General features: G+C 43.7%; 1 protein-coding gene across 1 annotated transcript; it reads left to right on the top strand.

Annotated features, from left to right (window-relative positions):
• Nucleotides 1-14,942: 14,942 nt before the first annotated feature.
• Ucn3 (urocortin 3) lies at nt 14,943-15,434 on the top strand. The gene has a single exon (XM_057786913.1). The coding sequence runs from the start codon at nt 14,943-14,945 to the stop codon at nt 15,432-15,434; it is 492 nt and encodes a 163-aa protein (XP_057642896.1).
• The last annotated feature ends 4,286 nt before the right edge of the window (nt 15,435-19,720 follow it).

The following is a 19,720-nucleotide window of genomic DNA, read 5'->3' as shown; positions in this document are numbered from 1 at the left end:
GAATTGTTTATTTGGGTTTGGCTTGGGCTTATGTTATTCAACTTAATTTAGTAATCAAAGCTGTGTTCCAAACACAATTTTGTACAAAATCCTATTATACAAAACAGAGAAAAGCCGGAATGCTATTGACTGTGTGGAAAGCAGCCTGAAACTCTGCTCTGTCTGTCTCCTTTTAAATCCGCTCCCGAATCATTCTCTCCTAGAAATATTTCACAGAAGCCTAAAGCTCCCATCTCCCCCGACGGCTGCTCATTTCCAGGAAGAGAAAATGGAGAGGGGGTAAATCTAATTGGTTCAAAACTAACAATTCTGCTCCTTGGTGATTCTTTTTTATTAAAACAATCCTATGAGCCGGGCGGTGGTGGCACATACCTTTAACCCCAGCGCTTGGGAGGCAGAGACAAGTGGATCTCTTTGAGTTTGAGGCTAGTCTGGACTACAGAGTGAGTTCCAGCACAGGCTTCAAAGCTATAAATAGAAACCCTTTCTAAAAAAAAAAAATCTATATAAAGTGAACCATAAACTCAGATGATAGGAAAACAATGAACGGAAGCCGCACCTCACTGACACGGTGCTTTCTTAGCATGCTGGAGACCTAGGTTCCATCCCAGCACTTTAAGGGTCCTTTCGGGATTTTGTGTGTGTGTGTGTGTGTGTGTGTGTGTGTGTGTGTGTGCTTCATGCCCTACATGTTGATGTCAGAGAACAACTCTTGAAAGCTGGTTCTGTCCTTCCATCGTGTATGTCTGGGGAACCAATCCCAGTCATCAGACTTGGCCATGAGTACTTTTACTCACTATACGTCATCTAACTGCCATCAAAAACATTCTTTAAAAATACTTCTATCAAGCCGGGCAGTGGTGGCGCACGCCTTTAATCCCAGCACTTGGGAGGCAGAGGCAGGTGAATCTCTGTGAGTTCTAAACCAGCCTGGTCTGCAAGAGCTAGTTCCAGGACAGGCTCCAAAGCCACAGAGAAACCCTGTCTCGAAAAACAAAAAACAAACGAACAAAAAAAAAACAACAACAAACTTCTATCATATGGGATCATGCTATTTTAAAAGTCTACTTCTGACTTCTGCAAACAAAAATATTCTTTAATGTTTTTATTTTGCATACTTCATCATCCTAGCCACATCAAGTCAAGCTCAGGTTTACTGATATCAAACTGCTTGCCTGCTTAGGCACACACCATATTCTGAATATAAGGTACCTACCTAACATGCTGAAATCAAAAATTTCACCCAAGAAAAAATGCTAGCCAGGAGTTTTCTTTTTTTGTGACAGAGTTTGTCAGTGACCTGCAACTGGCCGAACAGTGTAGCTAGCAACATAGCCACACGATCCACCTTCCTCTGACACCCCCCCAGCATTGGGATTACAAGGCATTCTACCCTACCCCGGTTTCGGTGTTTGTTGTTGTTGTTGCCTGTTTATACAGGTTCTGAAATTGGCCTCAGGTTCTATCTGCTTGCAAATCAAGCATTTTGCCAACTGGGCTGTCTCCCTATTCCCTGGATTTACCACTTTTAACCATGATCTTTAACACGACGATTTCTGAGCATACGCAAGATGCTCAGTATAATACCTTATACTCATTGTGATTTTTAGAATAAATCCAGAGAATACACATTACTAGAGAAAATATTGAATGAGCATTTCCAAATTCTTAGTGAAATCATTTCAAAAAATTTTTGCTTTGCTGACAAGGCTGTCTGAAAAAAAATGACCATATCTTTAATCCAAAGAAATGTAAATGAGAACAAAAGAAAGCCAAGATCTTCATGTTCACAGTCAGGAGGAGTGCAAAGAGTGGAGAGAACTTGGGTATTCTGTTTGCTTTAGTTGACGGACTTTTTGATTTTGCCAAAAGGGAAGGAGGAAATCACTCCGTGCTGGGTGAGATCCTAACACTGTCATCTCCTTTAAGTTTCTCAGGAACAGGACCCACGGGTGCAGTGGCTCTCGTTTTCCAAGAGAATCCAAGATATAAGGAGTCTAGGTAACCGGCAAGAGATTATCCATGTTCACCACTGCAGGGTTTGATAAAGCAGTCAGCCTGTCTGATTCCAAAGCAGAGCATTTAAGGCAGTTTTATGACCACCCCAAATATACTATTTATCTGGAAAGGTGCAGTCCAAAAGAAATGATGGGTGACAATGCAATTTTAAGTGGCCGAATTTTAACAAAGAAATGAAACTGTAGATGATAGACCAAATAAAGAGATCAATAGATAGACAGACAGACAGACAGACAGACAGACAAACAGAAGGGAGACAGACTTCAAAATTCAAATGTGTTCATTGGAATGGTTTCCCAGGCATCTCAAATCATGGTGCTCATTGCACCACTTTCTGTTTTCCCTCCTGTTGTTACTAGAGGACCATGGAAGAGTCAGTACACAAGACCACAGTTCATGCACAGCTGAGGATGATTTTACAGCATCGAGAGACTTCATACCCACAGAGAAGGAACCGGAGCTCCGCACCATGTGCTTCTTGTGTTTCCTCATCTTTTTAGGAGAGAACAGGCATGTTCTCCTCAGGAAGGCAGCACCAGCAGACAAGATTTTATTTTGTTTTTTGTTTTTGTTTTTTGCTTGTTTGTTTGTTTTTTGAGACAGAGTCTCACATTATAGTCCAAGATGATCTAGGAAACACTACCTCATGCATGGGGTGCTGAATTTGATGCTCAGCATAAAAAAAAAATCAGTCAAAACGAACTTGAAGAAAAAAGAGTATTCACGTGAGCTGCAGTTGGTGGTGGCATGTAGTCTCAGTAGTCTGGGGATAGAGACGAGGACTGAGTGTTCAAGACAAGACTGAGCTGTAATAATGAGACTCTGCCCCAAGAGAAGAGGGGGGACGTTGAGAGGGAAAGAGAAAGATAAATGTAGATGTTACCAAAGATGAAGAAAATCGTATAATGGCAAAACTGTCAATTGGTAAGGAGAGGTAATTAGCAAGGGGCACGCGCTCATAACAGAGCCTCAAAATGTTGGGGGAAAAAATGAGACAGGCAAATAACAGAGGGGATAGAGAGCTTTCCTAAGGTCTTTTCCTAATTGCCTTCAACTCATCATAATTTTTATGCTAAAATATTACGTCTTGGTCTGGGAAGAGGCAGAAATGGAAACTTCACTGTGCTGGCTCCAAGGTAAAATTCTTCTATATCTGTGAAACTTTCTTACAGCTCCCTAATGTCTTGTTCCCTTTTCTCTACTGACAAGCTCGGATTTTAGCAGTTATATTGTTAATCTAAGCACTTTGAGCACACTGGAAAATGAACATTATAAATATAAGCCATTTCTACTCATATGTGAGAGTGGGTAGCTTTCTCTTCTTACCCCAGCCCTCCACATATTCTCCACAGAGTATTTACGCCCTTAAACAGCATTCTAAATGTTGTTGCTGAACTCATAAAAGATCCTAATGGCTCACAGAGGCCAGAGAGATCTGCAAGATCAGCAGCAAGTCTGACGAAGGCTTCAGCAAAGGGTGGGAGAGGAAACCACCACTTCTTCATGTCTAAGTGACACCTGGGGAGCTTTCCCAACTAATCACCCTTGTGTTGTTCAGGGCTGTCCTTCAAGCTGTAAAGCAAATGATTACTTAGTGAGGTTTACATCCTTAACAAAAGTGTATACCTAAACTACACCTGCTATGCTCCCCCAGTGTGGTGATTTAAAAGAATGTGGCCCCCAAAGGGGGTGGCACCATTAGGAGGCATGGCCTTGTTGGAGGAAGTGTGTCACTGTAGGGGCAGGCTTTGAGGTCCCTTTTGCTCCAGCTTTCCTCAGTGTGACTGACAGTTGGCTACATGTTGCCTCCGAGTCAGGATGCAGAACTCAGCTCCAGCACCATGTCTGCCTGCAGCCGCCATGCTCCCCACCATGATGATAATGGACTGAACCTCTGAAACTGTAAGCGAGCCCCCTCAATTATATGTTTTCTTTTATAGGAGTTGCCATGGTCATGGTGTCTCTTCATGTTATACCCAGATCCTCATAGTCCCCTAAAAACCAACAAGGAGACCGAGCTTTTATTAAATAAAAGCAAAGAGCTTTTATTCATACACAAGTTCATGAACTCAGACTCTCCATGTGTCCAACATATTGGCACGATTAAAGAGCCCTGAGCACATTTGGGGTAGGTTTTTTATAATAGCAGAGGGATTTCTAAGGTTCAGAACCCCTGGTTAGCTGATGTTTGTCTAGGGGTACCCTGGTGAAAAGGGGATGGTTTTGTGCTGGGCTGAGGGACATCAAGTGATCCTATTTGCAGTAGTTAGAACATTAGGAATTTCCTTTGGATGGTCTGTTCCTGGGTGGAGCATGGGTGGTCTCAGTTTGTGGTCTTTCTTGGAATCAGGTATTGCGTTATGGTAAACTGAGACTCAAGCCTACCTTCCCGTTGGTCTATAAGGCCTGTCTTAGAAGGTGTGTACCAAGCTGCCCTGGGTCCTACATTTGCCTCTTCACAAGTACCAATGACGGGCTCAATCATGGGTCTTTTCTGTCCAGAGATTCAAGGGAGGGTGATATTGGGACCTCAATAGTTGAACACTATTGACCTGTTTTTGAATAAAAGCCATTAGTCTGCTGATGAGGCAGGGGCTGAGAGGAAGTTCTAGGAGCAAGCTCATTAGGGGGGCTGCTAGAGCTGAAAGGAAAGTGGCTAACCAAGGAGACTGGTAAAACAAGTTTTCATGCCATTCGGCTTCCAGTGTGAGCATTCTGTTTACTGTCCTTAATCTGTTTTTTTGTTTTTTTTTAAACAAGGCCATTGAATCTCTAATTACCCCAGAATGATTGACATAGAAACAACATTCTTCCCCCAGGGCAGCACACGCCTCCTTGTTGCATGAAGAGGAGGTGCAAACCTCTTCCAATTCTGTAAGGCAACCTCAGCCATGGAATTTAGAGAGGTCTCTAACTTGAGTATAGACTGTTCTATGTTTTTGAGATCCAAATTAATGACCAATTACAGGGTCTGGTAGTTTTCATTCTGGAGGACTAAGACTGAGGTGCCCACCTCTGCTGCTCCTTCCAGAGGTCCTGAGTTCAATTCCCAGCAACCACATGGTGGCTCACAGCCATCTGTAATAGAATCAGATTCCTTCTTCTGATGTATACAAAAAGGACATGAATAAATAAATCTTTTAAAAAATATATATGTCTTAGGTGTTGTAATAATCAAACTACTGACCTGCCCTGTTACCTGGGTACCCTGTCCCTTTAAGAGACAAGCCCCACTCCCTCCCAATTTCCCCTTTTCCACTGAGGCACGCAGATCTCTTGCTCTCTCTCTCTCTCTCTCTCTCTCTCTCTCTCTCTCTTTCATTCTTCTGAAGAGGTAGTCTCTGTCTTTCCCCTTTCCCCTTTCTCTTTCTTCTCTACTTTTCCCCTAAATATCTGAGGACACTGAAGGGTCTTGATCATCTAAGAAGACCACCTAGCTCGTCACCTAGAGCAGCGGTTCTCAAACCCCTTTCACAGGGGCCACCTAAGACCATCAGAAAACACAGACAGCAAAATTACAGTTAAGAAGTAGCAGTAGAAACGATTTTATGGTTGGGGTCCCCACAACATGAGGAACTATATTAAAGGGCTGCAGCAATAGGAAGAAAACCATTGACCTAGAAGAATTCCAACTAAGGAACCTTCATCTGGTCCTTGGCCTCTGGTTTTGCCATGCAGACCCAACCAGTCACATGGCTCCTTTAAAATCTACTCAACACAAGGTCTAAGGTGGATTAGAAAAAGTATTGTGCTTAGTTCTCATCCTGACTCTGTGATGCAGAGTCTAGGCGGTAGCAATAAGTTCTTTCCCACGGCCTCAGTTTCCGCATCTATGAACTAAGGGTCACCTGTCTGAATCCTTCCCCCCACATCTTCTAGGACATATTTTTTCAAAATCTATTTATTCATGTACTTTATGTATACACCAGAAGAAGAAATCTGATCCCATTACAGATGGCTGTGAGCCACTATGTGGTTGCTGGGAATTGAACTCAGAACCTCTGGAAGACTAGTCAAGGGCTCTAAACCACTGAGCCATCTCTCCAGCCCCTTCCTAGGACATATTAAGTGATGTTTACTCTTTAAACAAGTCTCCAAACACTTCTCAGTGTAGATCAGCTCCTAGCTTCTTTCTGTCTGACTCCTTCCCAGCTGACTCCCTCCCTTAGCTCAGTCCACACCAGGTGACTGCCCTCCTGGGTGCACACTTCTGCTTTCCTCTCACAGAGCACAGGAAACTCTCCAGTGGGCAGTCCTGCTACTCTCTAAACAATGGTATTTGCTGCCTGGTAATCAGGTTCTGTTTTCTGATATCTCTCTCTCTCTCTCTCTCTCTCTCTCTCTCTCTCTCTCTCTCTCTCTCTCTCTCGTTCTTTTCTAGACTAGCCTTAGCTTAATTTTCAGCATCTGAAAAATACCAGGAGCACAGTAGGTGTCCAGTAAGTGCTGGGTGCATAAACTAGTAAAAATTAAGTGATTTCCTATTAAAACGCTCTGGTCCCTGGAATATTTGACCAACACAAACAATGATAATGAGCTGTGTGAGCAGCCGGCTAACACTCACAGAGCCCACAAAAGGACAGGGCAACAAATGAACTCCAAACCACCTTCTCTGCTTGCAAAGCAGTTTCTGGCCCCAGATTTCCAATGGGAGGGTTAGCTGGAGGGAGAGGTAAGAGAAGCTGGAATCAGCCGGAATTAATATCAGTCATGAAACCCTGTCCAAAGACACTGCTTCTCCGCTTACCTGAGCTCTGGGCTTTGTTATTGCTTGACTTCTTTTGTTATTTAATTAATGAAGCAAGTTGCCTGGACAGATAGGGAAGAAGGAGGTGACTAGAGGAGGGAGAGGCAGGAGAGGTTACAGTCTCCGGAGTACCTGTCATCTCTGTGACGTAGACAGCTGGCTCTAGTTGTATTTTAAATGAAATCTCACCCTAATGTAGGCACCACGTCTGGGATTACGATCCACCCTGTGATCTGTCACTTTTATATATATGTGCACAGGGGAGTGGAGCGGTTTCCATAGAGAGGAAATATCACAACCCACCTACGAACAATACCAGAGAAGACAAAGCTGCGACCCCAAGCAATCAGAAGTTCAGAAGACCTGCCTGGAGCAGCCCTGCCGGTCCTTGGAGCTGTGCCCCTCGCCCTGAGCAGTTCCACTCCGGAGCAAAGTCCGCTTACAGGTAAGACTGTTCTTAGGGACTGACTTAGAAAGTGTAAATGAATTTTCTCTCAACAAGGACTGGGTGCTAGACGGCTGAGAGAGTTGATACCGACCCTCAGTGGGAGCTCACGTGAAGGGAGTGCTGACCTTCATTTTCAGGCTTGTTTTACATCAGCAGAAATGGGTACCAAAGACACCAAGGAGAAGTTTTTCAGGGGGCAAAAATGACCATTCCTTTGTTAGTATACAGAGCCCTGCTTGGAAGAGGTAACATATCCAGTGGTTTGTCCCGACCACACACACATACGCATGCACACACACGCACACACACACCTCTTGCTTCTGAATACAGTCCACCTATGAATACGAAAAGCAGTCTTTGGTGACAGTTTACAGCTAGATGGGGATACTAATGCTCAGAAGCTAGAGTCCCATATTACACACTGCCTCAGAGCAGCAAGGCTGCATAGATCTGTCGTTCACTTGTACATGCATCTTGCCTATAGCTTCTCCTTCCCTTCCCTGACGTGCCGGGGTGGGGGGGCAGTTACTAAAACAACCCCAAGAGCTTTAGAGACTAACCCAATACAACATAAAAGGTGAAGAATTCTCCCAGGCTAGAATCATTTCCATCTTGCAAGGCTGGGACTATGAGGGGGTTGGAATTGGGGTGCAGTAGCTGAGTGACTAACACCTGTGAGAGCAAAAGAGCAAGGACGCATACAGAGGAATGTTTCATGTCTACCTTTTATGTTCGGGTTTCCTGAGAATTCCATTTGCCTTATCCTTTTTCTAAACACAGCTGCATAAAGGGGGTGGGAGCTCTTCTAGGAATGGAATAATTAAGATACATCCATTGCTAGTTTATAACATGACAAATGTATCCTCTGTCTTTGGGGGAAGAGAAGAGCCTGCCATCCATAAGACTCACTTTTCATGTTCAGGGGAATTGCTTAGGTCTGGATCTAGGTTGGAGGGTGTTCCATATAAACATTCCAAAAGTAAAATATTTCAAAAAGCGTCATCCTATATCTGAAATGTTGAGTGTTCCCTAAGTCCTGCAGCGTGGATTCACAAAAAGGTTTTAGCTGGCTCATTTCATCGTTGAGTTTCTTATCTGTGTTTGCAGACACTCTGGGCCTCAGAGGTCCAACTCTGTCTTTATTGCTACACTTGGGAAGCTGTGGAATCCACAATTTACTGTGCTTTTTCCTCGGTCTGGCCAGGTCCTTCACTGTCTCATGTTTAAGCTTGATTCTGTTACAGGTGTCTAAAGTGATTGTATCTCTTTAAAAATCCCATGGGGTAGCCCTGCTTAAATAACCCCAAGGAGCTTTAGCCATTTGAAGATAAAAAAAAAGAAATCAGTGCACAAATTTACCAAGTAAATCTAACTGACCGGGGCTTGACATTTCCATAGGGAGGAACAGAGGTATCTTGAAACTTGATGTTTCTTCAGTTGAGGTAAATGGTCCTGAAGAAGTTAACGGGAGAACTTTGTTCAAGAACTATGCATTACCTAGAGAACATGGGCACCTTTTTTGTAGTTTTGCTTTATTTTGATTGGTTATTTGTTTCAGCTTTTCAAAGCAGAGTCACACATAGTCTTGGGTTGTCTGCTACCCCCTATGTAGCCAAGTAAGGCCTTGAACTCTGACCTCCCCATCTCTACCTCCCAGTACTGAGATTAGAGCCATGTGCCACTATCTATACCTGACAAAAAGCATTTTTCCTTTGATTCTATAAGCCTCAGGAAAATGTAAATGAACCATTATAAGAAAATCCCTGAAGAGAAATGTGACTCTGTCTCCCAACTGCTAATCATAACTTTAACGGTGAAAATACCCAGAATGGTCAAGAAACCTTATATTCAGATAATGCAGGGTTAGAGCTAGGCTTCTCTGTAATGTGCAGTGTTCTGGATAATTGTCTTTGTAACAACTTTCCATCAGTGCCAAGGCTGCTGTTTCTTTGTCAGCCAAAACACCCACATTCTCATACACACACACACACTAGGACCTGGGGTCTGCAAATGAAGTCCCGTACAGGATATGTGCTTGCAGACACATCTTAGGTTTCGTTCAGACATCCTTGGCCTCCTAGCCATGATTTTCTTCTCTGATAGAAACACAGGATTTAAAGAATAAGAAGATAACATACTTTAGAAAATTGCTCTCTCTCTCTCTCTCTCTCACACACACACACACGCACAAACACACACATACACACACACACAGGATTTAAATAGATTATCACGGATCTCACCTCTCAGTCCCAGCGTCAATTACATGTGTAATTGAGATGATCAGGACACAAATCCATAACAGGGGTTGGGGTTCCATGGAGGCCAGGCCATAGCAAAAAAAATTTTAAGTTTTTCCTGGGAAAATTATAGACAGTAATCTGGAAAAACTGTAGACAGTAATTTTGGCATAACTTTTTTATGTAAACATACATGCATGACTTTAGAATAAGAACAACAAACCCCTATGCCTCATCAAATATTTTTTCCTCATTAATACATAATAGCATACATATGCACAGAGAAAATACATCAAAAAAGAGACTTGAAAACAAGTTGCTCTGCCTTAGGGGAAATTAATTTCACTAAGTGCCTGAAGGCTAATCTGTATGTCAGTTTATATAACAAATATTTATTGAGGATATGACTTAATATAAGGCTCTTATTGACTCTATCAGCAGCTACCAAGGATCTCAAGAGTCCCCAAGGAAGAACAGGGCCAAAAAAAAAAAAAAAAAAATCTCTGCATCATAAAAAAGCTGACACACCACAGAAGAACTAGACATGCCAAAGAAGTACAGAGTTCAAAGTGGTTCCATCAAAGGTGCTGGTTTGTAAATCTAGGGTTTAGTTCACACTGAAGGAGCAGCCAGTATTGGTGGATTCGGTCTCACGATGGACTTGGACACAAAATACATCGAGTTTTCAGCAATATTTATGATTCTTGTATAAAAATCTCAGGTGGGAATGCCAACTTGTGCAACCACTTTGGAAATCAGTGTGGCGATTTCTCAGGAAATTTGGGATCAACCTACCCCAAGATCCAGTAATACCACTCTTGGGAATATACCCAAGAGATGCCCTATCATATGACAAAAGTATCTGTTCAACTATGTTCATAGCAGCATTGTTTGTAATAGCCAGAACCTGGAAACAATCTAGATGCCCTTCAATGGAGGAATGGATGAAGAAAGTGTGGAATATATACATATTAGAGTACTACTCAGCGGTAAAAACAATGACTTCTCGAATTTTGCGTGCAAATGGATGGAAATAGAAAACACTATCCTGAGTGAGGTATCCCAGACCCAAAAAGAGGAACATGGGATGTACTCACTCATAATCGGTTTCTAGCCATAAATAAAGGACATTGAGCATATAATTTGTGATCCTAGAGAAGCTAAATAAGAAAGTGAACCCAAAGAAAATCGTATAGTCAGCCGCCTGGATAGGGGAAGTAGACAAGATTGCAGGGCAAAAACTGGGAACTTGCGGGTGAGGTGGCATGGGGCAAAGGGGAAATGGGATGAGAAACGTGAGAAGGGGAGGATGGGAGGAGCTTGGGGGATTGGGATGGTTGGGATATAGGAAGGGTGGATACGGGAGCAGCGAAGTATATATCCTAACTAAGGGAGCCATCTTAGGGTTGGCAAGAGACTTGACTCTAGAGGGGTTCGCAGGTGTCCAGGGAGATGTCCCCAGCTGGTACCTTGGGCAACCGAGGAGAGGGAACCTGAAATGACCCTGTCCTATACTGATGAATATCTTACATATCACCTTAGAACCTTCATCTGGCGATGGATCGAGGTAGAGACAGAGACTCAATTTGGAGCAACGGTCTGAGCTCTTAAGGTCCAAATGAGGTGCAGAAGGAGGGAGAACATGAGCAAGGAAATCAGGACCACGAGGGGTGCACCCACCCACTGTGACAGTGGAACTGATTTATTGGGAGCCCACCAAGGCCAGCTGGTTTGGGACTGAATAAGCATGGGTTGAAACTGGACTCTCTGAGCATGGCGGACAATGAAGGCTGATGAGAAGCCAAGGACAATGGCACTAGATTTTGATCCTAATACATGAACTGGCTTTGTGGGAGCTTAGCCTGTTTAGACGCTCACCTTCCTGGACGTAGATAGAAGACCTTCGTCTTCCCGCAGGGCAGAGAATTTGGACTGCTCTTCAGTATCGAGAGGGAGGGGGAATGGTGTGGGGGGAGGAGAAGAGGAGTGGGGATAGGGGGAGGGGAGGGGGGGAGGGGGCAATATTTGGGAGGAGGGGAGGGAAATGGGAAACGGGGAGCAGGTGGAAATCTTAATTAAAAAAGAATAAAAATTAAAATTAAAAAAAAATACAAAAATCAAAAAAAAAAAATCTCAGGTGGTCCCTGCCACTATGCTGCAGCAGTTTTAGGCAGAGGAGGAGGAGGATGTAGGAAAGACTAGGACTGTGTCAAGGTTGTGTGTGTCTGGTATCCCCTCGACAGCATACACTCACTCAAGAGTCTAACCAACTCTAAACTGAACGGGTTGCCTCACCTCCATATCCTCTGTGGAGGAGGACCTCTTGCTTTCAAGATTGAAAGAAGAAAGAAATCAGGACAAAGAAACCCTCAGACTCAGCCCTCTGACGTCACAAGTGAAACTGGGGTTCTTGGGCACTTGGGCAAGAGTTCATTTGCAGTCTCTGGAAGGAACCAGTGCACAAAGCAACGGAACAGGTGGGAGTTTCTCTACCACTTTCCCACCAGCATTAACACTTTCTGAACTGTTGTGTGTTTTTGTTTTGCTTTTTAAAATTCATTCAGGATTAAGATGTCACTTAAAATTGTTCCTAACTTTTAAGATGTCTTCAAAGCCTCAGACAACAAACATTCACTAACTCTCCACAGGACTAGCTAGATCCTCAGGACACGGTCAAGCCAAAGGTCTGGCTATTGAACACGGTGTGTCTTTGTTCACAGAGAACAATGATACAGCTCTGTAAAATATTTCCCCAGGAGCTCCAGCAAGGTTGTTGTTGTCGTTGTTGCTGCTGCTGTTGTTTGAATCAAGCTCTTGATAGGTAGGTAGTCCAGGCTAGCCTCAAACTCACAAGCTTACAGCTTTAGCCACTTCTGTGTTGCACAAGTGTGTGGCACCACCACACCCAGCTCTAGAAATTCTAACGATCACAAAGAGAAGTTGAAGTGAATAGAACAGAGATGAGCCCACAGCATCAGCATCACCTGCAGGTGCAAGTTCTCGGTCTCAGCACCCGGGTCCATGGTGTGTGGTAAAATGATCTTTCCATGGACTTTTGAAGCACTCTAACTTGGAGCAATGTACTTCCTTGAACTAAGTGTAAGGCAAACCAAGCCTGCATAGACTGTGGTAGAAAGAGCATTATGCAGACAAAAACTATAAGCCAGAGAGGGACTGCAACAAATATATTAGTCTGGAAGATCAAATTATTGACTCAGAATATCTGGCATGCTCTTGTTGCTTAAAACACATGACTGAAAGTCTGTGTACAGACTACACCTCTGTCTTATTAGATGCAGAGATTACTTATGTGTGGACAGGATGAAGCAGCCTAGTGAGTATGTGGTTAGAGCATACATTTTCACACACTGGTATTTTGACTTTAATTCATCCCTTAATTTTTGTGGGATAGTTATTGTCACCCATTTGTCTGATGAGGAAATTGAATTTCACAGAAGCTAAGGAATCTGCCCAGGGCCTTCTGGTAAACGACCATATGGTATCTGAGCCAATTTCTGTTTAATTCCAAAATGTGTGTTTTGTCAGTACAGCCTGTGACATGCTTATATCCGGTCTGTGTAAAGACCTGGAATATTTAAAGCAAAGGTCACATATTTTGTCATGAAATATTAAAAAAATTGATAAAATGCTTGAGATGTTAAAAAGGGGAGCAAATAAAGAAGTTACTTTAAAATAAAAGGAAGGTGGCAGCTACAATGTACTCCTAGGAAAGGAGCAACTTTTACAGGAAATTTCAGTGAGTGCAGAATATATGTGCATATGTGTGTACACGTGCATGTATGTGCAGGTATATATGCATGTAGATGAATGTACCTGTATGTATTATATATATGCATATGTGTTAATGTGTGTCTGTGTGGGTTTGTGTGTGTGTGATGAATATGTGTGAGACTTTTAGCTTTCTTCAGGACCTGAACTTGGGCAAATGCAGTCTGAGTTGGGGAGTGAGGAATGGCTTGTACATAGTATCCCAGTACTTGGGAGTCTGCAACAGGAGTCTGGGCCTAGCATGGGCTACATTCTGAGTTACAGACCAGCCTAAGCTAAAGAGTAAGACTCATTTTTACAGCCTAAAGAAGTTCGGGGTGGCCTTGGGTTTATTCCTACTCATCAGCTGGGAAGCTGCACAGCCAAGGTCACACTGTTATTAAGGTGATTTAGAGTTCAGGCCTCTGATTACATGTTTCCTGCCACTGTCACCATAGCTGCAGCTGAGACACGGTGCACCATAACTGCAGCTAACGAGACAACCTTCCTCACTGCTGAGTGTTCAGCAAGATCCTGGTGTTTGCTCATTTTCAGAATATTTCCTGAATTTTCCATTGTTGGCACTAGAAAATAATGACCCAAGTTTCATAGTTAGCCCAAAGTAAAGTTCAGGAGCGCACCCAGATGAAAGCAGTGGAAACCTGCGCTAAGTATGCACTGCATGCTCTCGGGGGACAGTGTGTTCTGACGACAGGTCGAGAACACACATGCTGGCTATCAGCATGTCAAGGGTGCAAAACGGCCATGGTTACTCTGTGAGGTGTTTAGACAAACCCCAGCCATTGATAAACCCCAGCCATTTCCATTTTTCTTATAAATGATGGGAGGGGCTATAATGAAGCTAATTAAGCCCATGTCTTTATTTCTGGGGGGGGAAGGGGAAATATACATCCACAGACCAGGCAAAGGGGGACAGGGTGGAAATGGAATCGGCTCTTGTACGCAGGAGGCAGCTTCTGCCCACTTTACCATTATTGTAGAGACGGAGCACAGATGACCAGGAAGGCGGCCACACACTTACTTAGTACATCTGTCATTCACTTTTTGGCCCAGTAGCAAAGCTGAATTAAACAAGATAGAACTACCATACTGGCAAATTCTCAGATTGTAAAGACCATTAGAACTAACAGCGGGTGAACTGTTCTGCATTGCTGTGAGAAAATTTCTGATGTGAGCAACCTAAGGGAAAAAAGGTTTAGTTTGGCTCACAGTCCCAGATGTCAGTCCATCATGACAGGGCAGACTATAGAAGCTTCCATCACGATGGAGAAGATTCAGTTAGCAAGTGGGAAACAATCAGGCATAATATACTTCCTAGGAACACCCCTGTTCCCCCAGTAACATACTTTCTCCTCCTTCTGAGTTTCCAGAACTTTCCAGAAAAGCAGCTCAATCATGAGACTAAGCCTTCAGATCCACAAGCCTCCAGACACAGTACACATTCAGATGAATCAGAAGACTATGCTAAAACACAGAGAGTTGAGCTCTGATTCCCCAGTTCTAGGGCAGGACCTGAGAATGGTTTGCAGTTGTAACAAATTTGCAGGTGATGCTGATGCTGCTGGTCTGGGGACCACCTTCGAGAAACCCTCTCAGAAGAACATTAGAAGTGATCTATTGGCCGTTACTGCATGTCCTTCTCAGAGCTAAGTCCCTCTTACGCCTATTTCCATGTCCTTCTTTTCTGCTGCAGGGAGCGATGCTGATGCCCACTTACTTCCTGCTGCTCCTACTGCTGCTCCTGGGGTCCCCAGGGACAAGCCTCTCTCGCAAGTTCTACAACACTGGACCAGTCTTCAGCTGCCTCAACATGGCCCTGTCTGAGGTCAAGAAGAACAAGCTGGAGGATGTGCCCTTGCTGAGCAAGAACAGCTTCCACCACCTGCCCCCACAAGACTCTTTGGGAGAAGAAGAGGAGGAACAAAAGCATGGCAAGAGCAAAAGAACTTTCTCAGGCCCAGCGGGTGGGAGTGGAGCTGGAAGCCTCCGGTACAGATACCAGTCTCAAGCACAGCACAAGGGGAAGCTGTACCAGGACAAGGTCAAAAGTGACCGGGGTACCAAGTTCACTCTGTCCCTTGATGTTCCCACTAACATCATGAACATCCTCTTCAACATTGACAAGGCCAAGAATTTACGAGCCAAGGCAGCTGCCAACGCCCAGCTGATGGCACAGATTGGGAAGAAGTAAAGAAGAGGCCAGGGGGAGGGCAGCACTTCGAGACAGGAGCCCCAGAGTAGAAGGTGAGGGGAACTGAGGACATGCCCTTGACTCTCAAAGGACTGCTGTGCCCCTCTGATCCTCTCTTCCTTCCAGCCTGTTCTCCCCTCTCCTTTGTACATACACACTTCAGCACAGTATTGTCCAGCCTGTGCAGATGACGGAGGTTAGCGTCTCTCCCTGTGTCCTGTGTCTGCTTTCTGGTTCCCTGCGGCAACAGGCTAAATTCACACAGAGCCCCTCTTCTCCAAGTAGATGTTATCCACACATCTAAGGAGAGACTGTTGAGGCTCCCTCCCTGTTCCACCCCTGCCTCGGCAGAGACAAAGAGAGGCACAGCTCACCCTCTCGCCCCCAAATATGTCAACTCTGTCCCAATCTGGATTAAAGCCAGTGGCTTCCTGAACTTCTGTTTGTCTCTGCTTTTCTCTTTCAAACTAACCCTAGAATAGGAACTGCTAATGAGGGAGGTTGCTGAGGGGTCAGTTGCCCATCCCTCCCAGGAACCGCGTCTGCTAAAGAGTATAAAGAAAGGCTCAAGAGTCGGTCAACTTGCGTGGTTCCATCTCAAGTTATCTCTGCAAGCCATCCCCACAAAAATGGCAAAATTTGGGATTTGTTTCAGAGTGGGCACTGGGCTGTGGATGAGCAGGAGGCCATAACATTCTGAATTCTCCCATAGCTCAGTCGAGTATGGAGTCACTAATTTCTTAATTCCTTGTTGGGCTTTATGTTTATGTGTGCGGTATGCATGCATGTGTGTAAGCACGTTATCATTGTGGGTCACCTGTATCTTGCTGGATGTACCTGCATGTGAGTATGCATGGTGAAGGTAAAGGTTGATGTACTTGTCTTCCTGGATAACTCCCAACCTTACATACTGAGGCAGGATCTCTCACTTGAACCCCAAGCTCAGATAGTCTAGTTATCCAGCGTGCTCTGGGGATCCTGTCTCCACCTTCCAGAATCTGGGATTATAAAAAGGCCGCCACGCTGGCCCTGCATGTTTATATAGACACTGGGGATCTAAACTCTTATTCTTTTTTTTTATTAATTAATTAATTTATTTAATTATTAAAGATTTCTGCCTCTTCCCCGCCACCACCTCCCATTCCTCCCCCTCCCCCAATCAAGTCTTCCTCCCTCCTCAGCCCAAAGAGCAAGCAGGTTTCCCTGCCCTGTGGGAGGTCCAAGGACCACCCACCTCCATCCAGGTCTATTAAGGTAAGCATCCAAACTACCTGGGCTCCCACAAAGCCATTACGTGCAATAGGATCAAGAACCCATTGCCATTGTTCTTCAGTTCTCAGTAGTCCTCATTGTCCGTTATGTTCAGCGAGACAGGTTTTGTCCCATGCTTTTTCAGACCCCGGCCAGCTGGCCTTGGTGAGTTCCCGATAGAACATCCCCATTGCCTCAGTGTGTGGGTGCACCCTTCGCGGTCCTGAGTTCCTTGCTCGTGCTCTCTCTCCTTCTGCTCCTCCTTTGGATTGTGAGACTTCAGTCCAGTGATCCAATGTTGGTCTCTGTCTCTGTCTTCTTTCATCGCCTGTCAGAATGGCTAAAATCAAAAACACCAATGATAGCCTCTGCTGGAGAGGTTGTGGAGAAAGGGGCACTCTCATCCATTGCTGGTGGGAATGCAAACTTGTGCAACCACTTTGGAAAGCAGTGTGGCGGTTTCTCAGGAAAGTCAGGTTCAACCTACCTCTCGACCCAGCAATACCTCTATTAGGAATATACCCAAGAGATGCCCCAACATACAACAAAAGTATATGTTCAACTATGTTCATAGCAGCATTATTTGTAATAGCCAGAACCTGGAAACAACCTAGATGCCCTTCAATGGAAGAATGGATGAAGAAAGTATGGAATATATACATATCAGAGTACTACTCAGCAGTAAAAAACAATGACTTCTTGAATTTTGCATACAAATGGACGGAAATAGAAAACACTATCCTGAGTGAGTTAAGCCAGACCCAAAAAGAGGAACATGGGATGTACTCACTCATATTTGGTTTCTAGCCATAAATAAAGGACATTGAGACTATAATTCGTGATTCTAGAGAAGCTAAATAAGAAGGTGAACCCAAAGAAAAACATATAAGCATCCTCCTGAATATTAACCTAAACTCTTATTCTTAAGCTTGCATGGTGTCTTAGTTATTTCCTATTACCGTGATAAGACACTAAGACCATGACAACTTATGAAAGAAAGTGCTTATTTGGTGCTTACAGTTTTAGAGGGAGAGAGTTCATAGTGGGGAACATGGCAGCAGGCAGGCACTGAAACAGTACCCGAGAGCACACATCTTGAGACAGGATCATCCAGGAAGCAGAGAAGGAGAATAGCAAATTGTGTTTTGAAACCTGAAAGCTCGTTCGTTCCCAGTGACACACTTTTCCCAATAAGGCCACACCTCCTAATCCTTCCCAATCATTCCACTACCTGAGGACCAAGTGTTCAGACATATAAGCCATTCTAATTCCACCCACCACACATGGCAAGTCTTTTACCCACTGAGCCATCTCCCTGACTCCTTGCTTGAACCCTCCCTGGACCCACATACCTACCCAGTACTGTGTAGGACACTGTGGCAGATCCTGACATTTCTGTGATGCAAGGTGAGGCTTCTGCTGTCTGAAAGTCAATAAGCTAAGTAAATAAACAGAAGCAAATTTGGAAAGAAGCCAGTGTTACCTCAATGCTACAAATGGTGAACTTGAGAATGAGAGCAGCTGTACACAATGATTTATATGAAGAATTCAAAGATGAGAATATTTAATATGAACAAAATTTTCCTAAAACTGGACCACATTAAAAAAAAAAACCCTCTGGCCAGTTTATCAGAAAAGAGACCATTGTCCTACAGACTTCCACACAGTGGCAAATCATTAATATGTAAAATGAACTTCTGAATGAGAAAACATAACACCACACACACACACACACACTGAACATCAGCACCACTACCACAGGTAAACTCAAAATATAAAAATGAAACTGGGGTTATAGTTCAGTGGTAGATGTTTGCCTAGTTATGTGAGAAGCCCTTGATTAAATGTCCAATACATGCATAGAGAGAAAGACAAGCACAGTTCAGTCCTGTAGAACCAGGGCTACAGGATCTCCACAACACAGGGCAGCAACAGGATGTCTAGGAAGAGTCCCAGTGAGAGCGTAGCATTGATGGTGCAGTAGAAACCAGGGGCCTCAAACCAGACCAATGGTTCTTTTGGATAAATGCCTGAGTGTAAAAGTATACAGATAAAGAAGTTTACTGCATCACTTGCTGGGTCACACTGCAGCTTTCATGACGAGATTTCCCCTTCTTTTTTTTTTTCATTCTTCTTCCCCTTTTTTCTCTTAAAATTTTATTTTGTTTTATTTGGGGGTGGGGCAGGAGATGAGTGGGATTGGGAGGCAGGATGTGAAAGACACAAATAATAAACAAACAAACAAATCAGCTTGGAAATGCAGCTGAAGACTTAGATATGGCCCATTGTACTGTTTCTTTGGAGTCTCGGCACTCAAACAATTTTTATCAAATATTTAGGCTCTCAAAGTTTTCTCACTCTAATTGTTGAGTTAAACTGTGAGTCTTTTTTCCCCTGTTGGCATTTTGAATTCCTGATCCCTAGGTCTTCAATCGGTACACATGTAATTACTTAAGGTGAGGTCATACTGGGTAGCATAAGCCCTAATTCAGTATGACCAGTGTCCTATGAGAGGAGGAATTTTGGCCAAAGAGACACACAAGTAGAAAATATCATCTGAAGACTGAAGCTATGTCACAACCCAACACATAATCACAAATTAGGAGGATAGTCTGGAGGAGAGCCTTCCTAAGAACTTAGGGAGTTTGGGCTGCTGACTCCTTGTCTCTGATGTTTAGTTTTCAGAGCTGTAACACAGTGAATGTCTCTTTCTTAAGCCACCCAGTTTGTTAGGTTACTGGAACACTAGAAAAATTTCGTTATCTTAACTGTGGTGATCAAGGTGGAATTGCGTGTAATCATCTCCTAACTCTTATGAGAATCTTTCAGTACAGATAATAATGCCTTATCTGTACAAATTAGTAAACTGAATCTCAGAATAACCAAATGAAAAAAAAAAAAGGAGATAGAGACAGGAAAACAGACAGACACTGAGAGACCTACAGATAAAGTGATAACAAATTTGGAAAAAGTTTGCCACTCATGTAAAAGGCACACAGCTTTCTGATCAGTATATAAAGAGCAAAAAAAAAAAA

Source organism: Chionomys nivalis, chromosome 13, assembly GCF_950005125.1.
Source record: "Chionomys nivalis chromosome 13, mChiNiv1.1, whole genome shotgun sequence".
In the NCBI taxonomy this organism is placed as follows: Eukaryota; Metazoa; Chordata; class Mammalia; order Rodentia; family Cricetidae; genus Chionomys; species Chionomys nivalis.
The sequence above is the reverse complement of the archived record's forward strand: the minus strand, read 5'-3'. Positions and strand labels throughout refer to the sequence as shown.